At 46.3% G+C, this 14,579-nt stretch overlaps 1 protein-coding gene across 1 annotated transcript in view; it reads right to left on the reverse strand.

The window, feature by feature from the left end:
- Znf704 (zinc finger protein 704) overlaps positions 1-14,579 on the reverse strand; it is a 177,263-nt gene that overhangs the window by 24,455 nt on the left and 138,229 nt on the right. Inside the window, exons 3-4 of the mRNA XM_041667467.1 lie at positions 10,493-10,596; positions 6,889-7,115 (exon numbers count right to left, since the gene is read on the reverse strand). Coding sequence (XP_041523401.1) covers positions 6,889-7,115; positions 10,493-10,596 — 331 coding nt within the window. The remainder of the gene's footprint in view (positions 1-6,888; positions 7,116-10,492; positions 10,597-14,579) is intronic.

The raw sequence follows: 14,579 nt of genomic DNA on the forward strand, positions 1-14,579 counted from the left end.
ATGCAGCTAGCTTGAGACTAAGGGCCTAGGCAACTGGCAACCTTTGACCTCAGTTCTCAGCCAGTTATCTATCTACTATCTATCTATCTATCTTCTATCTATCTATCTATCTATCTATCTATCTATCTATCTATCATCTATCTTTTGTATTTTGCTGTGTAACCCAGGATGGCCTTGAACTTGCGACCCTCCTGCCTTAGGCTCCTGAATACTGGGACTATAGAGGTCTGTGTCACCACTCCTGACCCACAATCCAATTTTTGTCCCCAAGACAGGGTTTTTACTATGTAGCTCTGACTGTCCTGGAACTCACTATGTCTAGACCAAACAGCCTCAAACTCGCAGAGATCCATCTGCCTCTGCAAGCCCTCCCCCCAGCACCCTCAAACTCAGAGATCCATTTTCCCTGTAGCCCCTGTCCCCGTACCCTCAAACTCACAGACATCTATCTGCCTCTGCAGCATCCCCCCCACCCCTGCCTCCATGTTGGGATTAAAGGCATGTGCCATTACACCTGGCCACAACCTTATTTTAAAATGGTTTCATACCTGGGCTATATGGAGTCCCCTTCTATTTTCCTGATAAACCTGGACTGATACCCAGGGACTGACAGGATAGTTGCCTGAGGTAGCTTTCAGTCCCAGGGCTGAGAACATGGCTGAGATCTGAAGTATGATACGACATGCCTAGGAATACACTGGATTAAAGCAACAGTCTGGAAGCTTCATGACCACCACCACCGTAGCACCATAGCCTAGGCACTATCTTCTGAGCACTGGAGACTCCCAGGAACGTGTTATTATTCAAATGGGGATTGTGGGGTATATACAAGTATGTGGGTAAGTGTATGTCTAAATTTCAGACCTGTGGATCAGGGCTCTGTCATACCACACAACCTTCTCAACTTGTCTCCAGGGATTCTTCAGGGTCAGAAGAGCCACTGAGATCCTTACCAAGGGCCAATGCTAAAGAAATAAGCCCTTAAAGGATCCCAGCTATAATATTAACTGAGGAAGTAGCCTTATGGGTCCCTTCCTTTATTTGTAAAGTGAGCAGATTAAATGAAATTAGTAGGTGTATGAAGCGAACTCAAAGTACTGAATGAATTCAAACATTAGGTAAGCCCCACCCACATGCACGGTTTGTTGGTAGTGTCTGCCTGGCATGTGTGAAGCATGTATAATGGGCACATGGTACACACATGTAATCTACTACTTCAGTCATCCCTAGCTACATAATGAGGTCGAGACTAGCTTGGTCTTGAAGTGAGACTGTCTTAAGATCTCTCTAAGTGTGCATGGAATGTATTCGTCCGTGGCGTCCGCATGGCGTGAAGACTGACATCAGCCCACTGTCCTGGGTATTGGCAGTGTTTCCTCTTTCTTGGTAGTGTAGCGTTCTGCTATACGAATATGCCGTCATTTCCTTTTCCATGTGCCTGCTGGCGGACTTTGCGTTGTTTCCGCTTTGGGGTGCTAATGAAGAAAGCTGCAATGAACACTTGTCTGTAAGATTTTTTGTGGACATGTGTTTTCTAATCTCTTAGGTAAATACATATGTAACAGTAGAGTTGCTGGGTCATATGGTTAGCATATATTTAACTTTGTAAGAAACTGCCAAACTGGTTTTCAAAGTAGTTACGCCATTTTGCATTTCCACTGGCAATGAGTGTGCGTTCCTGTTGCCAGAACTCGGAACTCTGTCTGCACACAGCACGTCTCCACGCTCCCCCAGTGCTCACGGCCACATCGCAGCAGCGGGAATGCACCGAGGGGCACGGGAGTGCTGGCGTGGTCAATAGGAGTGGTGGTAACTTGGGGAAAGACATCGGTAGAAGTCACAGAATTATATATTAAAGGTGAACTTATGTAATTTTGTGAAATCTATACTTAATATAATAAAGATGAATTTAAGATATTTCCCCTAACAAGCAGGTTCCTGAGCTAACAGAGATTCCTCGTTGTGTATTTTCGTTATCCATGGATTCTAGACGTAAATTTCATCCTTGTGGTCACCTGTTCCCTCATAGGTGAGGTCGAATGGTTGCATGTGGAAAGGTCAGGACGACAGTGGATGACGTCTGAGGTCTCTTTCTAGGCCACAAGGCTGGCCAGTCCAGCATCCTGTTAGCCCAGATCTCTCATCTGCACCGGGTCCTCTCCTGGTCTAATCAGCGGGGCTAATCTTGGTGATCTGTGCAACAAGTGCTTAACTTGTGGGAAAAGAGCACATGGCTGCCTGAGCGCAGTGTTGGCACAGAGCTTCTCCCTGCACCCGGTGAAATGTCCGGAGTCACCACACCCACGAAATAAGTGAAAGGGGACAAAAGTCAGAGCCTCCAAGTGTCGCTGAGGTGCTGCTGAGGGTCCTGTGTCAGGTTTCCTGGTGCACTTCCAGTTCTGGCCAGAGCTACCCTCACTGTGCTGCTAAAGTGTTCTCACGTCAACCCGAGTTCACTGGGCGACTGAGGGCCTCAGTAACCCTGAGCCGCTTGGCGCTGCTCCCCACCCCCTCCACAGCACGGTACTAGTGGCTGCATTTATCGTTCTTCCATCTTTTCACATAATCCGCACAACAGTCTCATCAACATGGTACCTCCAGAGGCGACACCCCAACTTCAGAGGATGTCCAGGCTCTAGATCTGAAGGAACCAGGAATCTGACATTTTCCTTACTTGTTGCACTTCAGGCTTTCCAGGAGTTAATTCTTAGCCTTCTGTAGAAATGGTTTTCTCCTGAGACTACCAGAGTGCCCATACCTTAGGTCATTGCATCACCTTGTGGTCATGACAGGAAGTGCAGCCTTCTCAGAGCCCCACTCTACCTGAAACCAGAGGGAAGTCTGCTAGGAGGCACCCTCAGGAAGCTGGCCTCTAGGGCCTGCGCTCCTCTCTGCTCGCAGTCTCCTCTGCACTCTCAGTGTTTCCCTCCCACCTAGCACAGAGTGTTGGTCCAGGGACAGCTGACTATGCTGCCCACATGCCACCCTCCTCTGTGGGCAACGAGGGATCAGTAGATCCTCCAGCTCATTCTGCCTCAAGAGCATCGTCTTTATTATTTCTGCCAAGCTCACTGTCCTTATGCCAGAATACAAGCAACATAACACTGGGCAATACACACAACTCAAAATGAGCTGCTCCTGCAAACTGGGAATAAGGTTGTATCAGAGATTTGGGGGATGATTAAATGAAATGCTGCATTTAACTCTGACTAAACATGTAAACACAGGGGTTATCAGAAAATACTTCTCAGTAAGAGACAACACTTTTCTTGCCTATGCAATGCAACTCACACTTTGAACTTCTTTACATAAATGGATCCAAAATAGTTATCAGTGAGCACCTGCAGGAGGTCAGAAAGATCACGAGTGCAGGGAAAACTTTCCCTGCTGGGTTTGTAGTTCACACAAGGTCTATTAAAACAGTTCCATGTTCCATCACATGGGGCCATATTTAGCAACTTCACAACTGTTCTTCCAGGTACGACAGGCACACGACCAACTTTACGACTCAGCAGGTGAAGGGAGACAAAAATGGCTTTCTTAGGTTCTCAGAGCACTGTCTAAGGCTGGAATGCGGCTAGTTTGACTTTGGATCACAGCACTTAGATTTACCATGCAGCACAGGGAGCAGGTGCTTCCAAACTTTTGTAATGATAAGCTATAGTATGAAATGCCCCCCACAGCATCTGCTCACACGTAAGTAAGTACACAGCGGAAATGAAAACCGGAGAAGACAATGCTGACCTTACATCCAGCACATTCTCTCCAGTCCTGTTGGGTAAAGAGTGTGTGTGTTCATCTCTCATTAGATTGACTCACAGCCTACTCGTGAGTCAAAACTCCCATGCTGGAAGGATCTTGTCTAGAAATTTCTCAAACAACCTCACTAGATATGTGACCACTGCAAAGACCAAGAGTTCAAATGCATACTAAGAATCTAAAAGAATAGACAGAAAAATAAGATGAACTCCACCAATAAGAACAATGTGCTCAGGCAAATGAATTACTCTTCAGTTCAGTAACTCTGGCACTTGGTAGTCCGCACCAAGGACTACAGATGTCTGGACCCTCAGGCAGACAGGTGACTGAAGCACAGAGCCGACTCTTCATCTTCACCGCACTTTCTGGCTGTGCACAGGTATGCTACGGAACATTCCTTTTCCCACTGTCCCAGAGGTATTGCTGAGCTTGGCTATCAATGCACACATCTGGAGTTCTTGTAATGATTCTGCATGAGAGGGATCTTGGCAGCAGGTGAGTCCAAACCACAGCAGGGGAGAACCCATGCAGACAGAGCTTAAGTCAGTCAGTTTAATGAGATAAAGGGACTGAAGGGAAAGGAGAAGGAGGGGCGGGAGAAAGGGAGAGAAGGAGGAGGAGGAGGAGGACGAGGACGAGGAGGACGAGGAGGAGGAGGAGGCGGCAGTTTCGTCTTTTAACTGGGACAGGGTACTGTCTACCATACGCACAAAACTGAGGCACTCTGCCAGGTTTCCATGGAACAGGGCCAAGGTGCACCTTGAGGGAGCCCACTCCTTGGATGCATGTGCAAATGCTGATCTATATTTTAAGGTCACCACTTGGTTGATGACAGAATAGTCCTTTTTTGCAGAAACCATTCTGCCTAGCCATTTGGTCCAGAAAGAAAGGGTATGACTGTGACAGAAAAAGTGGCATTGCATGAAGTTAAATTAATTCTGTAGAGACCTTTTGAGACACGGTTCGAAATGTAAAAGACCCGAATGACAGCGCTTGCATCCTGCAACAACATCTGAACTGCTTCTGTCTCTCAAACTAGTCTAGCCTTTTTGTGCATAAACCTCTGCCCACCCAGCTCTCAGCCTCTGAATAAAGCAGCTGTTCCCTGCCTCCAGGGTGTTCAGCATTTTGCCTGGTGGTGCTCAATGAATACCAGCTCACCCAGTAAACAAAAAGATGGATAGTAGGTGTCCTGTTTTCTTGCTATTTTTTACTACTCGAAATAATTTTGAGGCCAAAGCAGTAAAACATTAGTGACTATCAGTTCCCTCATCTCTAGGGAAGGCTGAGCCTGGAGGAAGAAAACACCAAGAGAATAAACAGTTCTAAGGACCGGTTAGTCTACCACCTAGCATTCTGTGAAGGAAGCCTGTGCCCTTCAAATGAATGTGCATGGGTGTGTGCATGCCACAGTGGAGGTCAGTGGACAAGCTGGTGTCAGTCCCTGCCTCCCATCATGTTTAGACACCAGGGTCTCTTGTTTACCGCAGAGACTCTGTCTACAGCAGAGCAGCTGGCCTGTGAGAGTCTGGCGAATCTCCCCACTTGCTGTCGACCACGGGGATTATGAATTAGTTCTGCAGATCTGAACTCCGGTCCACACGTTTGCACAACAGCACTTTGCCCACTCTGTGATGAGGCTTCCTCCTCTTTTCCTTCGTTGACTCAGCTGTTTGCTAATTTGCTGAAGTGTGTAGACCTGAGTCAGACCGACGCAGTCTCACCAGAAGGCGAGAACAAAACTTTTGGTTCCACACCACACTATAAACGTATCTGTAAAAGATGGTCATTAATGCACTACAAAAGCACAGGAGCCCCTGTTCTATGAGCTTCTGTCACACACTGTCCACACCGATGTCAGGACTGCTCGCCCAGATACCCTGGGAATGGCAGGCTAAACAAGAGTTCAGCTCCAGACAGCTGTCAATCATGTTGGCTGCTGTCCATGGCTCCAAGCTCTAACTCTCCTTGAGTCATCAAGTGAGTCCCAGGGTCTCGAGGAGCCCTTACATAGACCTGGCTTTTCAGGACACTTTCTCCAGGAAGGACTCTCTTCTCTGAGTCACGGTGGCCCTATTCCTTGGGGCACACCCAAAGAGAACTATTGTACTTCCACCCCTACACGTTCCGAGTGATGCTGAGGGAGGCAGCAAGGGTGCTGGACCAAGGCCTCCTCTTTGTTTTCCTCTCTGAATGCGTTAAGGGAAGGACAGAGTTGCAATGGTCCTCAAGGCCTCACTTTGTTTTGTTTATGAATCATCATTAAGAATGATAATACCCGTGTAAAATTTTAAAACCAGCATACAGAGTCACATAATTTTCAAACAATGCTGTAATGTTCTCTAGGTTTAGAAGCAGTGTTGCTGCAGCCTCCGAACTAAAAATGCTTCTATACACAGAGGGTGAGGGTCATGGAGAAGGCTCAGAACCTACATGGCAGAAGGGAAGAACCAACTCCCTCCAGCTGTGTCTAACTTCTACACGCACACTCAAATACACACAACATGAACAAATATGTGTTAAAAAATCCAAACCCTGAAATTGGTGCTAATCCAAGATTACTAAAGAGAATTTAGAGACTATGGGTTTGGATGGCGGCTCTGGTGAACTCTGCAGGCAATTATTAAATTATTAAATACATCCCAGGACCTCTATATAGTCTATAAAGTACTGCCGGGAGGAACAAATGGATTATAGTCAGTTAACTACTGAGCCCAATACTTAGCACTTCTTTACATATTTGTTTAGTAAACGCATACACATTCATATGTTAACTTTTACGTATCTAGTTGTGTAAAAATGAACAAACCCTTTTGGACTGACTGAAGTAGAAGAGAAAAAAAATACTGATTATCTTTTAAGTGCATTTAGGGACAGGAGGTCTTAGTCCAATATTTCAGCTTCAAACACAGCAATGCACACAGAGGATGGAACATGCACACCGACAGGGCACGGCCGTGGATATTCTAGTCATTTTTGTCTTGAGACAGGGAAAATGGCTATGTCAAAGACAACTAAAGCAGAACATGGCGTGTGTGCTCAGTCTCAGGAGTGACTAAGCACCAGTACCTTGGGTGCTGAGTGACTAAGCACCAGTCCCCTGGGCACAGAACATGGCGCGTAACCCACCTTTCTCTTCCTGGGAATGGGCTCGTCGAAGAGCAGGTTGCTGGCCTCGGCCTCATCAATGCCATCGTCAGGTGGCGCGGGGCTACGGAAGGGCTTGAAGCTGTCAGCGGACAATGGCGGCGAGGGCGTGGACGGGTTGGACTGGTCGCTGGGAGCACTCCAGCTCCAATAGCCGCTGCTGCTGCTGCTGGAGGGTGCGCCCTCCTTCCAGGACCCGCTGAGGCCCTCTGTGAGCACAGGGGACAGCGAGTAAGGGCCCATGCTGCATGCAGTAACCCACAGAGGCTGTAAGCAGTGAGCTCTCACTTATCCCAATCACGTGACAGTTTCTAAGCAGTTGTTTTAGCAACGATGCAACATGGCTGTCTGGCTCGCTGGTATGTGTGTTTTAATGTGCAGTACCCTTTCCTCGGGATTGGTGGAGATTAAACAAAAACAAGAAAATAATAGTTATTTCTTGTTCTTGTGGGGCCTCTGGGTTTGCTAGCTGCAAGGCTTCTGCATGTGGTATCCTACGTACTAGCCACCAAGTTGCCCCCTCTGGTTCCAATTCCCCCTTTTTTAAAAAAAGACATTACTCATTGACTATGGTTCTTGGGATGTATGTCTAAGAAATCAGATTAAGACTTCAGACTATCGGAAATGGCGCTTTCCAGACAAGTGCTGAGCAAACAAGTAACGGTGTCTTTCACTCTGACTGCTGTTAGGCCCTTAACCTTAATTTTCAACGTTAGTGTGTAAAATAGTGGCCTTTATAATGGCATTTCCACACACCTGCGTCCTACACCTCATTCCACGCTCCCCCTTCCCTCTGGGCCGTCTTACTAGTCCCTTCCTTCACACCTATTTGCTCCCCAACTTCTGCGTTCACACTGTATATCCCTATTCCCTCTACTTAATGGAGCTCACCTGCAGTTTCAAGCAGTTATGCCTATCACTCAGAGCAGAGCATCCCCACTTGACAGTGGCACAGAAAGTTCATCTACCTGCTGCTCTCTAACTGGTAAGTGACCCTGGGCGGCCGAGGCCAGGGCCTGGTTTGCTGGAGGCCCTTGGTCCTCCAGAGCATCCTCCATCTGCATTTATTGGCAGCCCCACTGACTGAACTGTGCTCAGTTGAACTGTAGGAGTCTGATGCACAGATCTCTTCCTATGCGGCAGAGGAGGGGACCTGTAACCACTGTAGATTAACGTTATCTTTCAAGATGTCCAAGCTTGATTAGCACTTATGTAAATTCTACTTTCTTTCTAGATAATTCTCTTCCATATTTATGTTCATTGTGAATATATTCAAACTCTACTTGTGAGGGAAGAGGAAATCCCAAAATGCTTCATTAAAATCCTATTAATGTCTGTGTAATTACTAATGAAGCAAAAATGAGTAGATTAGCATTTGTAGAGAAATCCCTATCCTTACCTAGTTACAGAATTCCAGAAGTTACTCAGCTACATCAAGCAAAAAGTTTAGTAAAAGTCATTAAGTTTGAATCGAAGTAGAAGTTGCCCACTTTATGAGGGTAAGACTCTGGCAGAATTACATGGTCTTTTTTGCACGCTTGCATCTGCTGGCATCACAACGCCAGCTTGGTATTTCCTCCCTGATGGAGAGAGACGGATGCACACAGCAGACTGCACTACTCTCCAATGACAAGACAGCCTACACAGCGGTCCTGCAGCCAGCATCCTCACATCCTCCACAGAGGCTTGCACAACAAAACCAGGTGCTGGGTATGTGGTCGCAGGACGAGGAGGAAGGAATTGCTTTTGAGAACTAGCTATTGTCACGGTGGTATGTTACTTCACTTCACGTGAACGTCAGCGGTGTATTTGCCTACCAGTCTGGGAATACTTCCTTCGCTCCTTAGCCAGGAAGACTAGCTAACACAGTTTCCTAGGCTGCAGATTTCCTTATCTTAAGCGAGAATTAGTCAAACATGCAGATGGGCCCAGTTGGGCTCTTAGCTCTTCGCAGAGCTACCACTTAACAGGAAAACTCTCCTTAGTCACAGAAAAGAATCACAACAGGTACCCCAAATTCACTGATAGACCTGAATTCTGGAGAATGGCTTTCATCCTCTTAAAAACTAATGGATTTACTATTATAAATTGCTTTCCTTACTTAAAAATTTGCTTCCTTTTGCAAATCAAATGAGAAACATCAAATTCAGTAGCTGAATAGTTTTTTTTTTTAAAAAAATATTTTATATATTTTGAGGCAAGGTCTCTCTATGTGGGCCAGGCTGGCATCATTACTTCACAGAGATCCATCTGCTTTTGCCTTTTCAGTGCTGAGATTAAAGGCATTTGCCATCACGCCTAGCTATGTTGTTATTTTTTAAAAGCCATAAACGAACACTGACACACTCTATTGCTGTGCTAAGGAAGTGCATATTGATGTATGAAAAGGTTTATTTTAATTTTAACCTTTAAATACAAAGGAACAGTAGAAATGTTCTAGAAAAAAAGAATCATATAATAAAAATAATGATTAATTTAAGAATATCCTTTTCCCTGTAAGAATTCAAAGTCATTCCTAGAATATTTGGGGTCACCCCAGTATTCCTCCTCCAGCAATGCTGCTTGGCTGAGAAAGGCAACTCTGGGTGTTCATTTGCCAAGAGGCCCCCAAAAGGTCAGACCACTAACCAGGAATGGTTACGGCACCTCAGTGCATGTGCCTCTGCAGTGTCTAAGTTCATCTACGTATACGTACACATATACAAACATGTATGCAGCCTGACTTCCTAACCCTAATTTCCACTGTCTGGATGGATCACTTTAGCAGCCTGCTCAAGGCTCAGAAGACAGACTTCCGGCCAGGCATATAGGACCTGTCTCAATGAAGCTGCTATTGTCCTCTGCCCAACTTTGCCTCCCGCTGTCTGCTTTCCCAGTTTATCTCAGATATTAAATGAAGCAGTTTCACCCCACGATTAGGAAGGCAGATCTGGAATCAGGAAGACGGGAACTCCACACATACCTTGGTTTACCTATCTGTAAAGCAGTGATAGTAACAGCATCTCATATGCTTGCTGGTGGAAACACAACGAGACAAAGCAAGCAGAATACTCTGCAGATAATTAAGTCAGTGCTTAATTAGTATGCTATTAATGAGGCCATGACTGAGTCTTCTTTTCCTAAAGAGACTGTGTACTCTCTCTGAGCATGGACACTCTTTATACTCTATTGATACATTCAAATCATCTAGGTCGTACCTAGTAGATACTGAATTCGAGACTGGACTAAATAATTCTCTTTGGTTATGAAGTGTGGGATAATGCTTTTACAAACTGCTGGATCTTCAGTGAGTGCACTGATCCAACTATCTCCCAATCAGAAAGAAATTATGTGAGGAAAACAAGTTCATTAGACAACTCTCCTTTTGCCTGGGGAAAAAGAACATAACTACTGCACAGATGTGTCCTTGGAAGGCAGCAAACACGTGACAGAACTCAGAAAATGTGAGCTGCCCAGGTGAGGACCTGAGAATGCTAGGGTCTTAGGAGGATGAGGTCGGTGGTCCAGGGTCTCCATTTCCCCTGATTTGAAATAAGGTCCCCAAGAGAGGCCTTGCTCTTTCCCAGAGCACATACCCTAGGCTTACCATTGGGCCGCACTGGAGGACTTCGGACCAAAGGGCTAGTTGACAAGCTGGTTAGTACCATGGCTGCGGTCACCTTGTCCATGTCCAGTTCCTCTGAAGACTTTCTGTAAAATAGGAAGAAGTGCTGTCTGTGTGTGCTCACTCTACCCACGGTCAACCACAGTTACTTTTGAACGCATCCTTGGGGAAATCCAGCGTTCCGCTAGTGGATTTCTAAGAGGTCAAGCGGTCCAACCAAAGCCAAATACACAGGAAGAAGGGGCCCTTCTTCATCATTTGTCCAGCAACTATTTATTGATGTGCAGATGAGCCAGGCAGACGCTGCTGCGGGCACCAATACAATCATTTGTCTGTATGAAAAACCAACAGGAATAAAAGAATCTCTGACAGTGGCAAGCGCTATGAAGGGTACTAGTGTCGACATAACAGTGCCTGAGCATCTGAGGAATGACTTCTGGGTGATGGGAGCTGAGGAGGCTCAGTTCTGGGAGTGGAGAGACATGTATCTCTACAGCAGCCTGAGGTACACCAGACAAGTTCTCCAAGGAGAGAGTGCCCACGGAATGTTCGCCTTTGAGCCCATGACATCATACGGTTAGTATCTGTGAAACAACAGCTGAGCTGGCATCATGCAGAGCAGAGGTCAGGAAGCACAGATGAAAGAAACGGTGCCTGAGGCAGTGGCTGCTGACTCTGTGGGACTGGTGGGGAGAGACCAGAACGGCACTGTCTGGATCGGATGTTCCCTAGAGCCTCCACTGAGATGACAGCAACTAGGCGAGAAAAACATCCAAGGTGTTTAAACCCAAGAGTCCCCCCCATCTTCTCTGTGTGCGTGATGTGGAGTCTCCAGGCTGAGGCTGGGATCTTCCTGCACTGCTCTCTTTTTCCCATTGAGGCGGCAGTGCTAGCCAGTGCTTGGGAGCTTCCCACCTACACCTTCTGGGGCCAGAATCACGGGTGAGCACCTGGCATTCGGTTGGATTTCTGAGCATCTGAACTCCACTGTTTTCACCACTGAGCAGCCTCCTCAGCCTTCAATCTTTGTTTCTCATTCTATTCTCTGTCCTCCTCAAGGAAGAACAGGGCATGGGAACAGCTATGGCAATCACTGAGGCAGACAAAAAGGCTGCTCTGATTTAATTCTGGCCAGCTAAGCACGGATCTGCAAGGCAGCCATCATGGTGGTTAGAGTCAGCCTCTGTGAGCTTGTTTCCACGGAGAAGCTACAACCGAGAGGCAAGCATGTACGTAGTGCATGGACACAAAGTAAAGGATCCCACCTCCTGGGAGACCGGCATTTCCAGTTAGGGAGCAGTCAAGAGGCCCAGCAGACGACTACTGAGCACACTTGCAGGCGGACTGTCACTCTGACAGATGCGGCTTCACTGCTTAACAGTGGATGGAAAAGAAATTCTTCCACTGAGAAAAGCCAAATAGTTCTTTACTGGGGTGTGTGTGTGTGTGTGTGTGTGTGTGTGTGTGTGAGAGAGAGAGAGAGAGAGAGAGAGAGAGAGAGAGAGAGAGCGCGAGCAGAGGGAACTGCCTGAGATGGTGATCTCATCATCTTGATGGCATTTAGAATCACCATAGCAACAAACCCCTGGGCCTGTCTGTGCAGAACTTACTAGATTGGGTGACCTGCGGTAGAAGACCTGCCTTAGTTATAGGCTGCGGCATTCTATGGCTTGGAGGCTATACTCAATCAAAGGGAGAATGCTAGCTTAGCATAGCCATTTATCACATTTATCACTGTCTGCTTCTGACTTCAGAAACAAGATGGACTGCCCTCGGCTTCCCGGCAGTGATGGGCGGTTCTCTCAAACTGTGAGCCAAAACAAGCCTTGCCTTAGGTTGCTTCTGTCAGGCATTTTGCCATAGCAACAAGACAGGCACATAATACATTGCTCAATTAATTTCACCATGAAGTTACCAAAAACCAGTTTGACTTTCTGATACCCAAGCCAGTACTAAATTATTACAAGTTTATTGTTTCAATCCAAGGCACTGGAGGATGGCAACCTTTCACATTTTCCCATGTAATTCTTTTCAAAATCTCTATGTGCTCACACCCCAGCCTGTGCGATCAAAAGGTGAGTTATTTGTTTCGGTGACTGGCAAGTAGAAACACCTGTATAAGCAAGCGGGAGGAGGGTAATGAAACTGCTCCCGTGAACGCTGGCGAGACAAAGGCCTATCCTGGGAAGCAGGAATCTCTGTGCACACACTCAGCCGCCAGCTCCGATGGAAGGCCATGGAGATCTCAAGCTCGCTCCAGGTGGGAAGCTTTCTCCATGCTGGCTGGTCTTCGGACACTCATGCTACACTACTGACCCTACACTACTGGGCAGGGTGTACCCAGAAGTACGTACTGGAACGTCTCAGGGGACAACCAACGCTTCCTGTGGGTACTGGATCCTCCCTGCAGGAAGGCACTGACAGCTGGTGCTGTGAACCTGGCTAAAAGCCTGTGGCGGGGTGGGCAAGTGGCAGCTGCTGCTTCTGAGTGACCGCTGATGTCCACAGCTGAGTGCGCCTGTAGCTTTGCTCAGAACAGCCTTTCTGGGTGGACAGCAGGAAGCGCAGAGACCTAACCCGAGCAGGGCTGGAGATAACTGACTGTTGAATGCCCAGTCATGAACGGGACATCTCTGTCACTCCCTCCCAGGCTCAGTGGAATGCTGAAGTCAAAGGCCCCTGTGAGTACCGCATTAGACCTGCCTAAAAGATGGAAGGGGCGGGTCTAACGAGGTCCACCCCTCCCTAAGGATGGTTGCTAGAGGAAGCAGAGACTTTTCTTCCCACTGTTAAGCCACTTGGTGAGGTATACAGTCCTGTAAATAACCTATCACACCCCTAGACACCCTCAACGATTGGCTCACCTAAACAAACACACAAGTCAAATGGAAATTTAGGAAAGGACAAAAAAAAAAGATATTAAAGTAGAAAAAAGAAGAAGGGATAAGGATAGGGAGGTAAAGAAGGTAATACATATAAGCATGATCAACATACATTATATAATGTATGAAATGCCACAATGAAACTGTTTCCATACAACTAATAAATGCTAATAAAACATTAATAAACAAAAACCAAAAAGCTGGCTTATGTGATTTTAAAATGAGAAACAGTAACAAACACATCAGTGTACATTTAATAATAAGCTGTACATTTATTTTATATTGCCAAAACTACTAGTACATTTCAAAGTAATTACTGACTGTCATAAAACAGATTTCCAAAGACGAGTAAGAAAAGAATACAAATTAGTGTAAGCAAATATTTTTAATGTTTGTTTAGTTTTTGCTTTTTTTTCTTGGTGAGCAGCGTTTCACTATGTTCTCCTTGTCTGCTTGAAACTTACTGTGTGGACGGGCTAGCCTTGACTGCTGCAGCAATCCTCCTGCCTCTGCTGGCGCCCCCAGCTAACCAGAGTGTTCACTTATCTGGATTACCTTTAGGTTTTCCATCAGTCCTGGAGGTCACTGCCACCAACAAAACCAAAGGAAGGTATGGCTTGTGATCACTTCATCCAGATCTCTTAAGAATTTGGATCAAGTTATCAGACTACAGCCTCGTGCTGAGTGGTGCTTTTGTTTTTATCTTTGTTAATTTCTTTTGGTACAGTACTATCTAATTACTGATTAATTAGTGCTGCAGACTCGAATCCTTATAATTAACACAAAGAGATGATACATGAAGTTGACTCTGCTCCACTGGAGGAAACCGCTGTTAGGCCTGCTGGTAGATTCGGAGTGGCTGAGGGGTGCCAGGAGCCATAATGGATGTTCTCCCTTAATGTGAAACTGAATTTACTATTGCAAACCACACCAATCCCTCATTTACTAAAGGCAGAGACCTAACTAAAAATGAATCTCTCTGCCACACTTGAGTTTTATGGAAGTGAGTGATACTTAGAATTATGGTTAAGGGGACAGGAATTTTCACTGTCATTTTATGTGCTATCCAGACCTGGTGAACAGGACAAGTCATCAGACGACTTTGAGTTGCTGTCTCTCCACCTGCAGGGCCCTGGGTAAATCCTTAAGCTGAGTCTCTAAATGGTTTCTTCATCCACACAAGGCCT

The sequence above is a fragment of the Microtus oregoni genome, unplaced genomic scaffold, assembly GCF_018167655.1.
Source record: "Microtus oregoni isolate MIOR12 unplaced genomic scaffold, Mior012 000017F_ref0000208, whole genome shotgun sequence".
NCBI lineage: Eukaryota > Metazoa > Chordata > Mammalia > Rodentia > Cricetidae > Microtus > Microtus oregoni.